Source organism: Mercenaria mercenaria, chromosome 3, assembly GCF_021730395.1.
Source record: "Mercenaria mercenaria strain notata chromosome 3, MADL_Memer_1, whole genome shotgun sequence".
In the NCBI taxonomy this organism is placed as follows: Eukaryota; Metazoa; Mollusca; class Bivalvia; order Venerida; family Veneridae; genus Mercenaria; species Mercenaria mercenaria.
In genome coordinates, this window is record NC_069363.1 from 53,829,794 (window position 1) to 53,844,936 (window position 15,143).

At 33.7% G+C, this 15,143-nt stretch overlaps 1 protein-coding gene across 9 annotated transcripts in view; it reads left to right on the top strand.

Moving 5' to 3' along the window:
- Positions 1 to 11,663, top strand: part of LOC123525750 (uncharacterized) — a 52,084-nt gene extending 40,421 nt beyond the window's left edge. For 8 of the 9 annotated variants that reach the window (XM_053538510.1, XM_053538517.1, XM_053538509.1 and 5 more), the window contains 16 exons: positions 280 to 399; positions 583 to 658; positions 1,395 to 1,428; positions 1,990 to 2,131; positions 4,987 to 5,095; positions 5,391 to 5,555; positions 5,715 to 5,868; positions 6,301 to 6,364; positions 7,153 to 7,240; positions 7,495 to 7,700; positions 8,103 to 8,303; positions 8,547 to 8,652; positions 9,005 to 9,082; positions 9,477 to 9,600; positions 10,349 to 10,484; positions 10,942 to 11,663. In XM_053538510.1, the coding sequence (XP_053394485.1) occupies positions 280 to 399; positions 583 to 658; positions 1,395 to 1,428; positions 1,990 to 2,131; positions 4,987 to 5,095; positions 5,391 to 5,555; positions 5,715 to 5,868; positions 6,301 to 6,364; positions 7,153 to 7,240; positions 7,495 to 7,700; positions 8,103 to 8,303; positions 8,547 to 8,652; positions 9,005 to 9,082; positions 9,477 to 9,600; positions 10,349 to 10,484; positions 10,942 to 11,079 (1,941 nt within the window). In that variant the 3' untranslated portion in view covers positions 11,080 to 11,663. The remainder of the gene's footprint in view (positions 1 to 279; positions 400 to 582; positions 659 to 1,394; positions 1,429 to 1,989; positions 2,132 to 4,986; positions 5,096 to 5,390; positions 5,556 to 5,714; positions 5,869 to 6,300; positions 6,365 to 7,152; positions 7,241 to 7,494; positions 7,701 to 8,102; positions 8,304 to 8,546; positions 8,653 to 9,004; positions 9,083 to 9,476; positions 9,601 to 10,348; positions 10,485 to 10,941) is intronic. The other variant, XM_053538513.1, reaches the window with a different exon arrangement.
- The last annotated feature ends 3,480 nt before the right edge of the window (positions 11,664 to 15,143 follow it).

The window sequence follows — 15,143 nt, forward strand, 5'->3', positions numbered from 1 at the left end:
TTTCATGCGTAGGTATTCTTACTCTTACGCTATGTAAAGGCATTAATGTGTTAAATGTTTTCTAAATAAATATTTTCAATAATCAGTCACTGCATCATACGTTTACCACATGCATAGCGTGTCTACATTTCGCTCAGCCTCTTTGGTTTTCAGATATTTCCTTAGCAGCCCAATTATAGTCAATATTTCATTGTCTCTTATTACTGACCATTTTACTGTTATACAGACCAGCTCTGATTCGAGCAAATGTTTGCTGATTCCATATTTCTGTTATTTCAGGGACTATATCCAGAATCTCACGGGATTATAGACAACAACATGTACGATATGGAAATAGGGAAACGGTTCTATTTAGGTAGCAACACATCAGGTGACCCGAGATGGTGGGGTGGCGAACCGGTCAGTACTTACGTTTGACCTTATAACCTACATTGGTCTTGGAAATTTGATTTACCTATATAAACCCACGCATGTCAGCAATATATCTTCTAGGTATAATTTACATCATTGATTACACATTTACCCCTTATCTTATGCAAACAAACTAATCAATTTATAGCAATGACGTTTTGTCGTCTTTAGATATGGTTAACTGCCAAAAGACAAGGACTCAAAACGGCGACTTACTTTTGGCCTGGGTCTGATGTTAGAATTCAGGGTAAGTTGTACAACTTTAATATTGATAAGTTTGATACTTAATATTAGTAAATACACAAAATATCTAATAGGTATGATAAATCAACACAAGATATTGAATAAGTCTTATAATCAACATAAAATGTTTAATAAGTCTAACAAATCAACACAAATTGTAATTGTCCTGATAAATCAACACAAAATATTTATAAGTCTTGATAATTCAACATGAAATGTTAGTAAGGCAGATAACACAAACTATTTATTAAGTCTGATGATCAACACAAAATGTTTAATAAGTCTAATATGTCAACACAAAATTCTTAAGCTCAGTCATAAAAGTGTCTCGTACCCTTAGCCTTACAAGGACTAGTAATTTGAATTTGAAACAATCATGATTTTTTACCAGTGCCTGTTTGTTGGAATGCTTTTAGCTTCTGAAAAAAAAAATGGTTTGAATTAGTACTGAGGCATTGTCATTCTTATATGACAATTTTCCAACTAAATCCGGGAAAGAAATATGTCCCTCTCTAGACATTATTTCAAGCTCGGATAGTCCCTTGGGTAGAACCACAGACCTTCCTTGAAGTTGGGTTAGACAATCAGCGACCTTTACAACTTGTAGCTGCAAAATGTGCATGCTAATTAAATCATGTGATCCATGTGCTTTTTAAGCATGCTTTGTATGAGAGAAGTTTAATTGTTTAATGTACATTTAGGGCCGTTATTGTAAAAAATACATTTTTTCATTATTACAGGAGAGTATCCAGATATCTTTAAGAAATATGACGGGTATGGTACTTATTTCATGTTATAAAGATGTATTCAGTTTACTATGATATAGATAGATTAATTCAATATATATACCATACATTATTATATGTTTGAAATCATGGGAATAAAATAAGCCATGTCATGTTTTAGTACATGTATTACACCAGTGAAAATTTCGATGTTTCAGCACAAAAGCTTACATGTGATAAAGAGAATATTTGAGCCGTGCCATGAGAAAACCAACATAGTGGCTTTGCGACCAGCATGGATCCAGACCAGCCTGCGCGTCCGCGCAGTCTGGTCAGGATCCATGCTGTTCGCTTTCAAAGCCTAATGGAATTAGAGAAACTAATAGCGAACAGCATGGATCCTGACCAGACTGCGCGGATGCGCAGGCTGGTCTGGATCCATGCTGGTCGCAAACCCACTATGTTGGTTTTCCCATGGCGCGGCTCATTTCATTTGTGTCTTTCCACATCTAATTATTAAACTCGTTGAATAAAAATGATGAAATGCTCGACAGAGCCTTATTTTATTATTTTATTCATCTCTTGCAATCTGGTATAAATTTTCTTCTAGATCAGTGCCGTATTATTCTCGTATACATGATGTTATTTCCTGGATGTCACTTCCGAAAGGAGAGAGGCCTGATTTCATCACCCTGTATTTTGACGAACCAGATTTAGCCGGACATAAACATGGTCCAAGTGACGAAGCTGAGGTAACCAATATATTTGTTGATTTAAATCGTAATGCATACTATGTAGCATAAACGAACAATAAGTTTTTCCTATAGGCATGTGGACGGACCACTTAATCAAGCAACTAATGATTGAACTTGGCCGTTGTTTTGAAATGAGTGTATCAAGTGCTAATTAAACAATAATGTAAATCACTATATTTGCAATAATAATATACATTGTATTTGTATTTCCAAATGACTCTAGTATTAAACATGAAATACATTCTTTACTACATATTTAGGTAAACATTCTCGAATAGTTTTAGTCAGCAAAACGTAAAACTTAAGTATACAATTTTGCACAAATACATTAAATGTCATTAGATAAAAAGGTTTGATGACAAGTTCAAATATCGTTAGAATTATGTTATGAAATTTTTAAAATATGATGGACACATTATTAAGTTTATTATTGAAAATCGAAAATATCAATACACTCGGAACTTATTTTCTTCATTTATTTGTAAGGTCATTATACTTTAACACAAAGATGTATATTAGGCAAGTCAAATGTTTTAAAAGATTTATTTTACGTTACTTTCATCGTTTTAACCCGATGTGTATCTGGGAGAAGCATCCCGCCGTATGCTTGAAGACTGGCTACGTCCGTTGATCATTACTAAGTCTTGTTTCTTTATCCATTTACACATTAAAATACGCACTAGTTCCTTCCTGAACCTAGACCCAACCAAACAATATACACAGAAATTCATGCAACTATTGAGAACATTCAAAAGCTCCGTGATCACCTCTATTACAAGATAAACTTTCGTATCTGGGGAGTCAATATTATTGGTGATATCCGTGCATTCATTTTTGTCTGTCATTTGGTTAACGATCTTGTAGAACATAAACACGCATTTTGGTAGGTTACACGTGATATAAACTGAGAGAATGAATATTATCATGATAGTCAGTTTTCTATTTGGGTTCAACGTATTTGGAACCCCAACTCGAATTCTTGACGACTTCTGCACCAAATATGATAGTAAGATATTCATTATGGATAGCATAACGGCCGGAATGATATACCATAATATTGGGATTATATAATTATGGTAAATGCATGGGTATAAACTTGACTTTCCCATGTCGGTTAAAGATGCTACTGCGACAGTTTCGCCGAGAAAGTCAAAATGGACAACTTTGTATGAAAAGTAATTTGGAGTGCTTAGAACAATACTAAGTGTGACTACAGCAAAAATGCATGCTAATGCTATACATTTTGTACACGTACGTTTAACGAGCAAGGGGAATCTAACAGCGAGAAAACGTTCAAACGACAGTGTAATGGTTATAAAGCTGGAAGATCCAAGTGCCATCCAATGTAAAGGTTCAACATATACTTCACTGTAAGCATCAAAATGAAAAGCCGAGTCTAGTTCATGACTCTCGTCCAGAAATAATTTATATGTTTTGTATCTAAACACAGCTGTTATAAGCACAACTATGTCCGCGACTGCCAGTGCTCTAAGGTACACAGACGTTGTAGTGTTTCTTACACTTCTTGTTGAAAATGTCACAAAAGCTAAAACGTTTCCTATGAATCCAACACTGCATAACATAAACATGATATATCCTTCACTAATTCTCCGTAGATTTGCTTGAAATTCAAGCATATCTTTATCTGGTTCTTCCATAGTTACCAGCTCAAGCTAAATCTGGTTTAAATTTAACTAATTATCGTGTATGAAAAAAAGGGAATTCAGCGTGAAGATTGTTCAAATACTAATCGTTTGTAGTAAGGAAAGAGAATATGAGTCTCAGAGTAATTGTTCAGTAAATTAGATGATATAAAACTATTTGTCATGTAAATACTTCAAGTATTTTGTCAAAGACGGTACGTCATTTTCTTCATTAGACACTTTATGTGGTTGACTGTTATATAATAGTCATGATATAAATATTGAAGTGACCAAAGATCAATTTAATAAATATTTGAAGTTCATTGTAGAAATTGTTATTACAGTGATAAATGATCATAAACTTTATAATATCTCCAATCAAAGGTATAACAGCAGTTATCAATAAATCTATTTGAATGGTTATCTGTAATCCAATGTTGCACGTTTGGACGAAATATGTTGTTTGGTTTTACTGATAAAAATAATAAAAATAGCTTCATGATTTTTGTGTATTTTTTACTTGTTGTAAACCCTTAGCGATAACTGTTTGTTGTACGTTTTGCGCAGCCATGCGGCAACAACCATTTGGTCACAACCATATGGCAGTATATTTCAGAGTTTACGGATTCCTGTTCAATGCGTTGAGATGACTCCTTAAACAGTCGCGTTTTTTTGTTAGAGATCTTTTAATCATGATATAATGTTAATATAAAAAAAACGCTTTAAAAGCGCAACTGTTTTAAAGTCTTCTAAAACTATTTGAAGTAAATATTTTGATAATAAGATTTAAGACCGATTGTAACTATTGTGTTTATCGAGATAACAAATAGGAGATTTTCATCATTTTAACAATTTTTAATATTGATTTGTGACTTTTTTTAACAGTTTTCCGACACACAATCTGATGCAAGCGTGCATTACTTTTCTACATCACAGAATGTTACTTTAAATTATATATAGTGTATAATATCTCAATATCTGAATTTTTGGCATAAAAATTGTTTTCCATTGGCAGGCTAATGTACTGCCATGAAAGCGTTTCTGTTTATATCCTACATGTACGTTTTTTGACACTGCGCACTCTCTTTTCAGGTTAAATCATATGAACATTAAATTGTTTTGTACAAAACTATATGCATACCGGAGAAGCCTGTACTTCATACTCTATGTACAAAGACGTTGTTAAATAACCCCGCAGATAAATTTCAGATTGGTGCAACTTTAGCACGTGTAGACGAAACCATTGGTGAACTGATGGATGGATTGTTTTCTAGGAAGCTACATCATTGTGTTAATCTTGTTATTATTGCTGACCACGGTAAGTAAATACTGTGAGTAATTGAGGAAATGGTTGGCCTAATGTTTCTGCATTTACGTAAAAGGCATGATATGAGGAAGTTTATTTTGGCACTCTGACGTTGTATTTTGGACACACCAAAACAACGTTGGTAGGGTTCAAATCTACCAGTTTAACTTGCTGTTATTTAACGTTTCCTATTAGCATGAACATATAAATTACATAAATTGTTTGCATGACTATAAAACTTGTCATCAGGCGCCATAAAATGTATTCACCATATATAAATAAAATGTTCTGTATTTCCTCCTTCTAGGAATGGATGATGTAAGTTGCAAGAAGATTGTTCGCCTCAGTCATTACGTTGACAAAGATTACCTGAGCGGCAATTTTTACGTTTGGGAGGGACCATTTGGCAGAATAGCGAATACGTACCGTTATAATTCAACCATACGTGGCATATGGCCAACTGACAACCCAGGTATTTGACGCATTTTACTTGTTAGTTAATGAAGAACGTCACTGCAAAATCATTACTTTGAATACAAGTTCTTTATCAGTAGTTGTAATATTATCACAGTATTTTGTTTAAATTAAATATTTTCGTGTTTACACGCCTGATCTTTTTTAATTATCACAGAACCTTATGATGATCTGCTGTCAAATATAACGTGTGCAAGTCCTCACATGAATGTGTACCAGAAGACGTCACTTCCTGTTCGTCATCATTATACAAACAACGATAGAATTGACGACACAATATTAGATATTGAAACAGGATGGCTGGTCACTCGGTATATCACTATCTATACATTTCCTCACAACAAAAAGTAACCGTCCAAAATAGTTCTTTGCTCAGGCATGCCGTCGCCACCAGGACTAGTTGATAATAATTATATTTTAGCCATAGTTTTGGCTATTACATTTGTAAGTACTAGGCAAATAACACCTAGGTAAGAACTATCTTATTTTTTTACATATACTTACATAAAAACGCAGAGAAAAAAAAAACTGTTTTCGTTTCTTTACTGGATACCTTTTCTACTTGCCTCGGTGTTGTTGTAAGTAGACCTGACTAATCTCGGTAATTTTGCTTGTATTCAAACTTGAACCGGTTTCCCTTACATCTTTTCTTAGAATTTTCCGGTTTATATATTTACAACATAAATACAATTTAAAATTTTAAATATGTCTGCGCTCTTGTTATCTGTTTTTTTCAATTTTAGGAGTTGGGTCAAAACATGTCGGGGTGGTAACCATGGATACGATAACATTTACAAAAGCATGGAGGTGAGTGATTTAACATAATGTAGTTATGGTATATATGGAATTAAATTAAATTTCAAAGACTTTTCTTAGATAGAAACGTATTTCTACATTTTACCTGAAAAAAAAGACTGAGAATGCAATGCTCAAACATCTTAGATACATCAAATATGATAGTTTGTTTCAAGATTTAAAATACGAAAGTAATATCGGTTTCTTTATTCTATCGGAATAGCTATGTGCTTGGCATCAAAGTTTTTGGTATTGTTATATTCCGCTGTGGTTGCATTTAAAGGCACTGGCCTCTAGATTGTACGACAACATAAAAAGAAAAAAAAAAGCAAATTAATGCTTAATTTCTTAGAATGCTTCGAAACTTTATCTCTGAGAGACTATATGTTATGGAAACACATGAGAATTAGTTGGTTTCACTACATTTGCAGTGAAAATCGAAAAAAGAGTTTGTAACGCTTTACTCGAGGTAAACTGTCTTAATTATAAATATCTATTTTTCACATAATCTCCCGTGACAGTATTGGTAAAGACAATGGTAAAGTTTTTATTGTTACGACGACTGGGTTCGATTCCCGACGCGAGCATCTTTTTTTTTTCTTGATTTGGCAGTTTTTAGATAGTTTAGAAACAAAACTTATAATTCTAATGTTCAAAATATGACCAAATTTCAATTTTAAAGAAAGACCACTTTTAGCCAAAATCTGAAGGTCAATGTCTTCAATTTGAGTATAACAGTTTAAACGTTTCAATAATAATAGAAAGCGCTACATTATCATGCGTACTCGTTTGTTTTTCAGGCGTTATTCCTTGCTTATGGTCCTGCGTTCAAATGGAATCAGACAATCGAACCATTTGAAAACATTGAGCTTTATAACATGTTTACTGGTAATGTCTAGATTATAACACTTTATAATATTTAGATTTATTTTTGTTGTAAATAGGCTATATGAATAAGTTGGTGGCACTTTGTCTACACTATTGTCCCTAGTGTCTCTGTGCTATCATTATACACTATCATAATGTTATTTAAACATATTTACGCTCCTATTTCAAAAGGGACATTTTATATTGAATAGCTCTGGTATTAACATACAATCTTTATCATTTATCATGCATATCTACTCTTTACTGATTTGCAGAAATTTTGAATATTACTGCTGCCCCGAATAATGGAACTGTAGGATCTCTGAACCATATTCTAAAGGAGCCAATGAATGTTAAACTTGAAGAGAAGTATGAGGAATATAAAAACGCTTCATCGCTATATAGGAACGCAGAGGAATATGTTTCGATCGTGAAATCACAAACTTGTGCTGGAAACTGTTCGTCTTTGTCTGAAAATGAGGCAAGTTTTCCATATCTAATTAAATAATTGATAGGCTTATCAGTCAAAGGTTTTCAAATGGTAATAACTACCTTATGAATTATGAATGACGCAAATGAATCAATTAATGTGTATTCGTACAGAGATTCCTGCATGTTATATATTAACAGCTCGATGCGTTAAATTGCAGATTATACAGTCATCTGTAGAGACCACCTCTGACAGAGACCACCTGCTCTAAGACACATGTCGTTCCATTTAACATTTACGTGTATTTCAACTGTGAATAAAGACACTCCAATAAGACCCCAAATTGTCACCAGAGGCTTATAGAAGGTTTTATGTATACCAAATATCTGATTGTAAAGACTATTTAATTGATGCCTATGTTTGGGTTTTACAATCAATTAACTTTTTAAACAGATAAAGACAGTCTACACTACCGTATCTGAAGCCCGACCAGATATAAGGCATATCCCACTTGGACAACCAAAGCTTGATGCAAATTCATTTCGGTCTAGAAATGTGGCGCTACTTCATCATGAGGACTATGTATTGGCGTATGATAAACAGCTGGAGATACCAGTCTGGATATCACAGACATTGAACGGATCACAAGTCACGGTATTCCTTTTGAGATATTTAAACGCTGACGTTTTTCTGCAGTACAGTCGTCTTTAGTACAAACCATTTAATTCAAAAGAAAAGTTGGTCATAAGGCCGTCATCTATATATGAATTTCACCTTTTTTACCTGTTTACATCTTCCTTTAGAAACAAAACATTCAATTAGTTCGGTTTAATTATTGTTATTTTTTCATAATGATGGTTATCATGTTACTGTTTAAATGTTTTCTCTTATATAAAGGGTCCACTGGAAATTAGGAGTTGCTACATACCAGACCCACGGATACAGCATCAGTCTAAAAATATGTGTGAACCCAGTCAAGATGTAATGCACACGTTATTAAACGGTATTTATACTTAGTTTACATCAGGAATAGTCTGTTTCTCCAGTTTCTGCATTGACGATATATGCGATATCCATGAAATGTGTAACTTTGCTCATTCCTACATCCTTTAAACCATCTTAAAGATGTTTGTATTCTGACCCCTTTTAAATGTCTATAATCCCAGAGGTATGATAACGTCAAAATATGCACGACAATAAAGCCTGTTTCAATAATATCTTCCGTTCTGAAGTAATATTTAGGTTCAATTAGTTGGATTAGTTTCATTAACCTCCATTAATCCTGCACGCGCTCTGAAACATGATATTGCTAAATTGCTTGAACTGTTTTTGTTTGATCTTGAATTTTGTTGCAGAGTATTTCCAGACAGACCGAAGTCGTTCCACCTTTCTATCATCAGGTCTAACCAGAATGAAGTCTTCGTTTTATGCAAGTATGTAATTTTATTTTATTTACGTGTGTTTGAACATTGTATATATCATATATAATCAACTAGAAATTTTAAAATTGATCATTATGTCCAACCGTGTCATATTTTGCAATCAAGAAATTCAATTTGTGTAATTGTACTGTTCATGTGTTTATATAGTTACTTACCAACTCCTAGCGTAATGTCTGTATGGAACTGATTTGATTGAACACATGAACATGTTAATGGTTCAGCCAACTATTTTTCAGTTTTTCTTTCTTAAAATGTATACATGGTTGACTTCTTTCAGTTTCTTTTGTCCTCAGAACAAAACAACAGAATCTCCTTTCCGCGCATTCAACACTTTGATTGTTTTACGGTCTATTCAATCTTAATATAGCTGCTTCTTAAATTCTAGATATTTGGAGACCAGTTATGAACTTCATCAGTAATAAGATATCAAATCTTGGGAATGTGAACGTTTTGCTAGGACCAGCATTTGACAATGACCATAACAGTTTGCCAGATAGTGTTAAAATAAGGTTTGTTTATTCACTGTTCTTTTGTTCTTGCTTGCATGGTGGCGCGTTTGTGATGCACCCTCCATATTTCCTTATTAAGGTCGTAGACACCTCCCAAAGTTGGTAGAGGTAACTTTGAACTTCATACCAATGCAGAGGGACGTCTAACAGCAAAATTCCTTCCTTTGGAGACAAGCGAAATATTGTTTGGGTATGCTTATGCCTTTTTTGGAGATTGGTTGGGCAATGATTACCTGCGCCATCCGCTTCTATGTCAATGTTTTTAGTAATGTATTGCCTTTAAAATATAACTGTTTTGTCTTAGTCTGGTTTACCTTTCCAAGCCGAAAATAAGTCAATACTTAATTGCGCTGGTGTGTATCCAGATTTACGGAATCAGTAAATACTTGATCAGGCTAGTGTGTATCCAAGTTTACGGTACGAAAAGTTGTTTGCTTTCGTTTAGTTCAATGTTTAATGGGGCTCTATTTCCACTTCTATTTCACATCTAAAAGCAAGGAAACAGTATATCAGTGAAATAATTCAGGCTCATAGCATTATGGTAAAAATAAGAATAAATGTTTAATGTAGATCAAGTTGCATTATTCTTTAAAATGCGTCACTGGGGCATCAAGTCAGAACATTTAAAAAAATCGGACTGTTGAAAACTTTTTTTCATAACAGGTCAGAAGTAAATTTTTACAATTTGTTAATCTAGTTAATCATTGAAAATCTTGCAATACGTACGTTTTTATATGTGTTATTCCAGCAACAGCAGTCTTCCAAGCCATTATTTCATTATCCTTACAAACTGTATGGAGAAGCACAAGAAGATTGATGCGTGTGAGAAATACCACATAGAATCATACATCATTCCTCACCTTAATCATACCACAATATGCAAGGTAATGTAAGAACTTTGATGAATAAAGAATGACTTTCAATTTAACAAGACGTTTCTGATTGTACCAGTAGGAGGGTATGTTAAATATGAGATCTCATTATAGGCTTACATGAACATTTCCGAACTGTTTACCAGTACCCGATTTTTGTCCAGTTCAGTTGACTATGCATTCTGTGTTGAAAGTTGAAGAAGCTTAGTGTCATTTATCTTCTATGCATTGTGGCATGATGTAGAACTGAGATAAAAGAAAGTATCAACAGCATGTCCAGTAATTACGTATGTACATATACGAAAAGGTTTCTAACAACCACGTTACACTATGAACTCAGCTCTCTTTTATATTAAGGTGAACACATTTGTAGCGGTTCTTACACCGCGTTGTTTCTGACATTGGTACTTAATATTTATATTGCAAGTTCTGTGGTATCAAGTTCTGATATTACCACGTTTGTTTTCAGGACATCGACACATTCTTGAAAGAAAACGAAGCAAGGGTCCGGGATGTTGAATTACTTACCGGCCTTGGACTTTTAACAGCAGTACCGTTTGATGTTGCCGTCCGCTTGAGAACTTTTTTACCACTTAGTTTTGGATAGCTTTAATTATTGTAACATTTCAAAGTGTATCTGTGTATAAAACGTGAATTTGCGCGTTTAGCATTTAGTACATGTATTTTGAGATATGTACTGCAAAATTTCGTTGTTGTGTTCTGCATGAATTGAGTTGTGGAAGTTGTTTTATGAGTATGTGTTGAAAGAAGTTTATAAAATCAGTATCTGTGATATCTGCATTGAACTTGCCGAATAAAATCAAGCAAAATCCATGATTTTCTGCATTTCCTTCCATGATTTTGTTTCATTCACTATTGAGCATTTTAGTTGTCCACACTGTAAAAGAATATTCAGTGATGCCTTGATCATACTAGTAACTGTTATTCTGTGCGAGTATCCATAATTACGTTTTTGCATTTTTGCTTGACAGAAATGCACGTCTCATTCACTATTGTATCACATGACACCATCCCATTTCTATGTAGATTCAGTTTCGTGTAATTTAATATCAAGAACAAGCCATGCAGGTATTTATAGTCAGAGTATCAGATATACTAGGGATAAAATATTTTATTTTCAGAGAATTCCATTGAAACCTATTATTCAAATAAAACTATATTTTACTTGAACACAGTTGTTGTCACTTGTATGCCCTCGATGTCGAACAACCGGGAAACATGTATTGTTTGAGCTGTCCTTCCATCCGTCAGTCTGTCCATCCGTTCGTCCGTCACACTTTCTTGTGCAATCAACTCTCCCTACAGTTTCCATTCAATTGAAATGGAATCAACATTATGTGGAATGACCATATTTTTGGACGTCGTCTGAGATTTTTTTAGATGAAGCCCTTTCATGACTTCGAAATATTACAACTACCTCAAAACAGTGTATACTTGACTCCCCCTACAGTTACCATGCAACTGAAATGAAACTTGGTATACGCTATTGAACATGAAGTGGACATGCGCAAATTGTCGAGACTGTCTTATCTGACTTTTTTTTTTTAGATATTTCCTTTTTTATTGACTTTCAAATATTACCACCACATGGGAATACTTTATCAATGAAGCGGACACGCACATATCTTTTGATTTTCATGTCCGCTTATGCTTTTTATGTAATGACCCCTTTTGTGGACTTTGAAATATTACAGTTATATCAGAACATTGTCTACTAACAGTTACATATTCAAACAGATTGAACTGCAACTTGGTATGCATTATTAACATGAAGTGAAGATGCACATTTCGTTCGGACTTTCATGTCCGTTGTTTTTTTTGTGTTCTGTCCAAGTTTCGGACTTTATTCATTAATCTGTCAAGCATTTTCCGGGGGTACTTTACATAAAATGATGATATTTATCTAGAACTGATTTAGGATAGGTTTCATATAGATTTATTAACAATATTGTTGCAAATGTCGTATTTTATTATGCATTCGTAAAAGGTACAACAAGCGACTAATATTTTCCTTGTTTCCTAAAGACATACCGGGACATGCTGCTACAACCACTAGCTTTAGAATATAAACGCTGCTTGAAGATGCAACGTACAATGCCATGATGTTTACCAATTGAAAAAAATGTATGTATGGTGTTGCTGTATATAGATGGAAATCACTTGGACTTAAAATGTCGGCAACATTTGCCACAAACAACTGTATAATAGGACATTTTTGTGTTATCAAAAAGGGGATGAAAGGTTAATACTGCTGATGCATTCACTTTCCTCAATGATCATCAGCAAAAAACTAATTCTCAAAAATTTTAGGCTGGTATGCGAAAGGTCGGGGCTTCTACCCATGTCCCTTCCCGTACTTGAAATAATGCACGGAGGGACACCTGGTACCTACCTCCTCCATTAAAGCTGGAAAGTCTCCATATGATCAACAAAACAAAACAAATGAAACAATCACAGTAAGATCTTTCATAAACGTTTTTCTATGGGACTGGAGTTTGAATTTTCTCTAGGTAATAGGAAAATATCCATTCTAATCAATTTCTTAAATTTTCAAGAGGTCTGTATATTTCAGATTGTGTGTAAAATAGACCTTGATCGAATGTTTGTGAGCGTTATGCAAAGTACTGAACTATTTTATTTGCTACTATATTAAAAAAGTTAAATGGTCCTTAAAAACCACACACTAGCAGTATGTACGGGGTAAAGAAGGTTTTGTTTTTATTTCCAGTCTGTAAGAAATACTTGATAATAGTTTGTTTGTTTGTTATTTGTTTGTAAGATCGAAATATCTCCCTCCGAGTGAAAATTTGACACAGTATTTTCTATATTTTCAATGCTTTCACGAGTGGCGTATCCACAAGTGAACAAAATGTGAGATTTAGTGTTTACGAGTGAATGATATTGGATTATTTATGTAAAATTCTTGTATTAGCCCATGTGGTTCCGGGACGATCTGCGTATGAAAAGAATTGGAACCACTGTCTTACTCTTGCGCGATTGTAAGAGGCGACTAGTAGAGTCTGAACACTTGGTTCTGCTGTTAATCTGTGATTCCAGCAGGTATAAAAGTTTTTATTTTGATATAAATGAGATGGGAAACCAAACATTTTAGTCCAGTTTGGCGCCATATAACCAAAATCAAATCGAAAATCAAATATTTTTGGTTTAAACCAAATTTTTTTTACTTGTATATAATGATATACTTCATCCTAATATTTTAGTAATTCACTGAAAACTCTTTTATTAGAAACATAATTCTGTGAATATTTTTTTAAATATAAACAAAACGGTAATATGATGAATCCATTCAATGCAAATGTTGTTACTGCCTGAAAACCACAGGACGTAGAAATGATTGAAATTTGGCATTCAGGTTACATAAAACCTGAAACTGAAACTGTTTTATTTGATTAAACGCTTATTTTTACGTAAAACATATTCAATGGCTTTTTACAAACACATAAAAATATTTACGTCTGAAACTTAAGGCATTTTAAAGATGTATGATATAAATTAGCATAAATATCATTGTGAATAAACTATTTAGTAAGTATTAAACAAAACATCAGGCATCAGATAAGATTGTTAAAATATTAGAATATTAAGATACAGTAAGATAGCTGTTTTGTTAGTAAGTAAGTAAAAGTGAATTATTGTGACATGTCCATAAGTTATTACAAACAACTGTATTTTTGTATTTGTGATAAAATTGTTCATATTCGAATGTATTTACACAGTAAAAATCATCCAGTTCATGTTACCAAAAAATCACAGTCACAGTCTCTAAAAGAGTGCAAAGTAATTTCCAAAATAATGAGTTTTCAATTTCTTTTTGAAAACATCTAATGTGTCTGAGTTCCTTATTTCGAGAGGCAATTCGTTCCAGAGTTTATGTCCAACAGTACTAAAACTTCTGTCGCTGAACGTTTTGTTTAAAGGAACAACGAAACACCCATTAACGGAATTTGAAGAACGCAAGTTTCTTGTCTGAGTTTGTTTTATGAGAAGTTCTGAAAGATATACCGGAGAATTTCCGACTGAACAATTACATGTTTACATGTAGGTGAGCATCTTGAATGTGATTCTGGCTTTGATGGGTAGCCAGTGAAGATCTTAGAGCGCGTGTTTGGAACTGTCATATTTTCTTCGATTTAGGACAAGTTTTGCACACATGTTCTGAATTCGTTGCATTTTGTTTACCTCGCTTTAAGCAATACCATACAAAATAACATTGCAGTAATCTAAATGGGATATCACCAATGACAGCACAAGAGTTTCGGCAGCCTCTTTTATGGAACGCCTAAACTGCCTTCGCGTGATAATTATTAGTTCGTAATGTGCCATTTCCAATATATTCTGTACAAATCATAATTTGTTATGTAGATAAAGCAGTTTGTTATGTACATTTGCTAGTTTGTCCAGTACATATTTTAGTTTGTGCTGTGCATTCACTAGTTTGTGCTGTTTGGTCAGACATTTCAGGATACAGTTTATTCTGAAGTAGTTGAGCATTGCTGTTTTACACTTTCGTTTTACATGCTCTTAAGATTCAAGTTTTCATCCAGGTATGTACCTAGATATCGAATAAAGCTCACTGATTTCACTTCATCGCCTACAATGCAAATTTTGTCAGCTGCACACTTAGAGAGC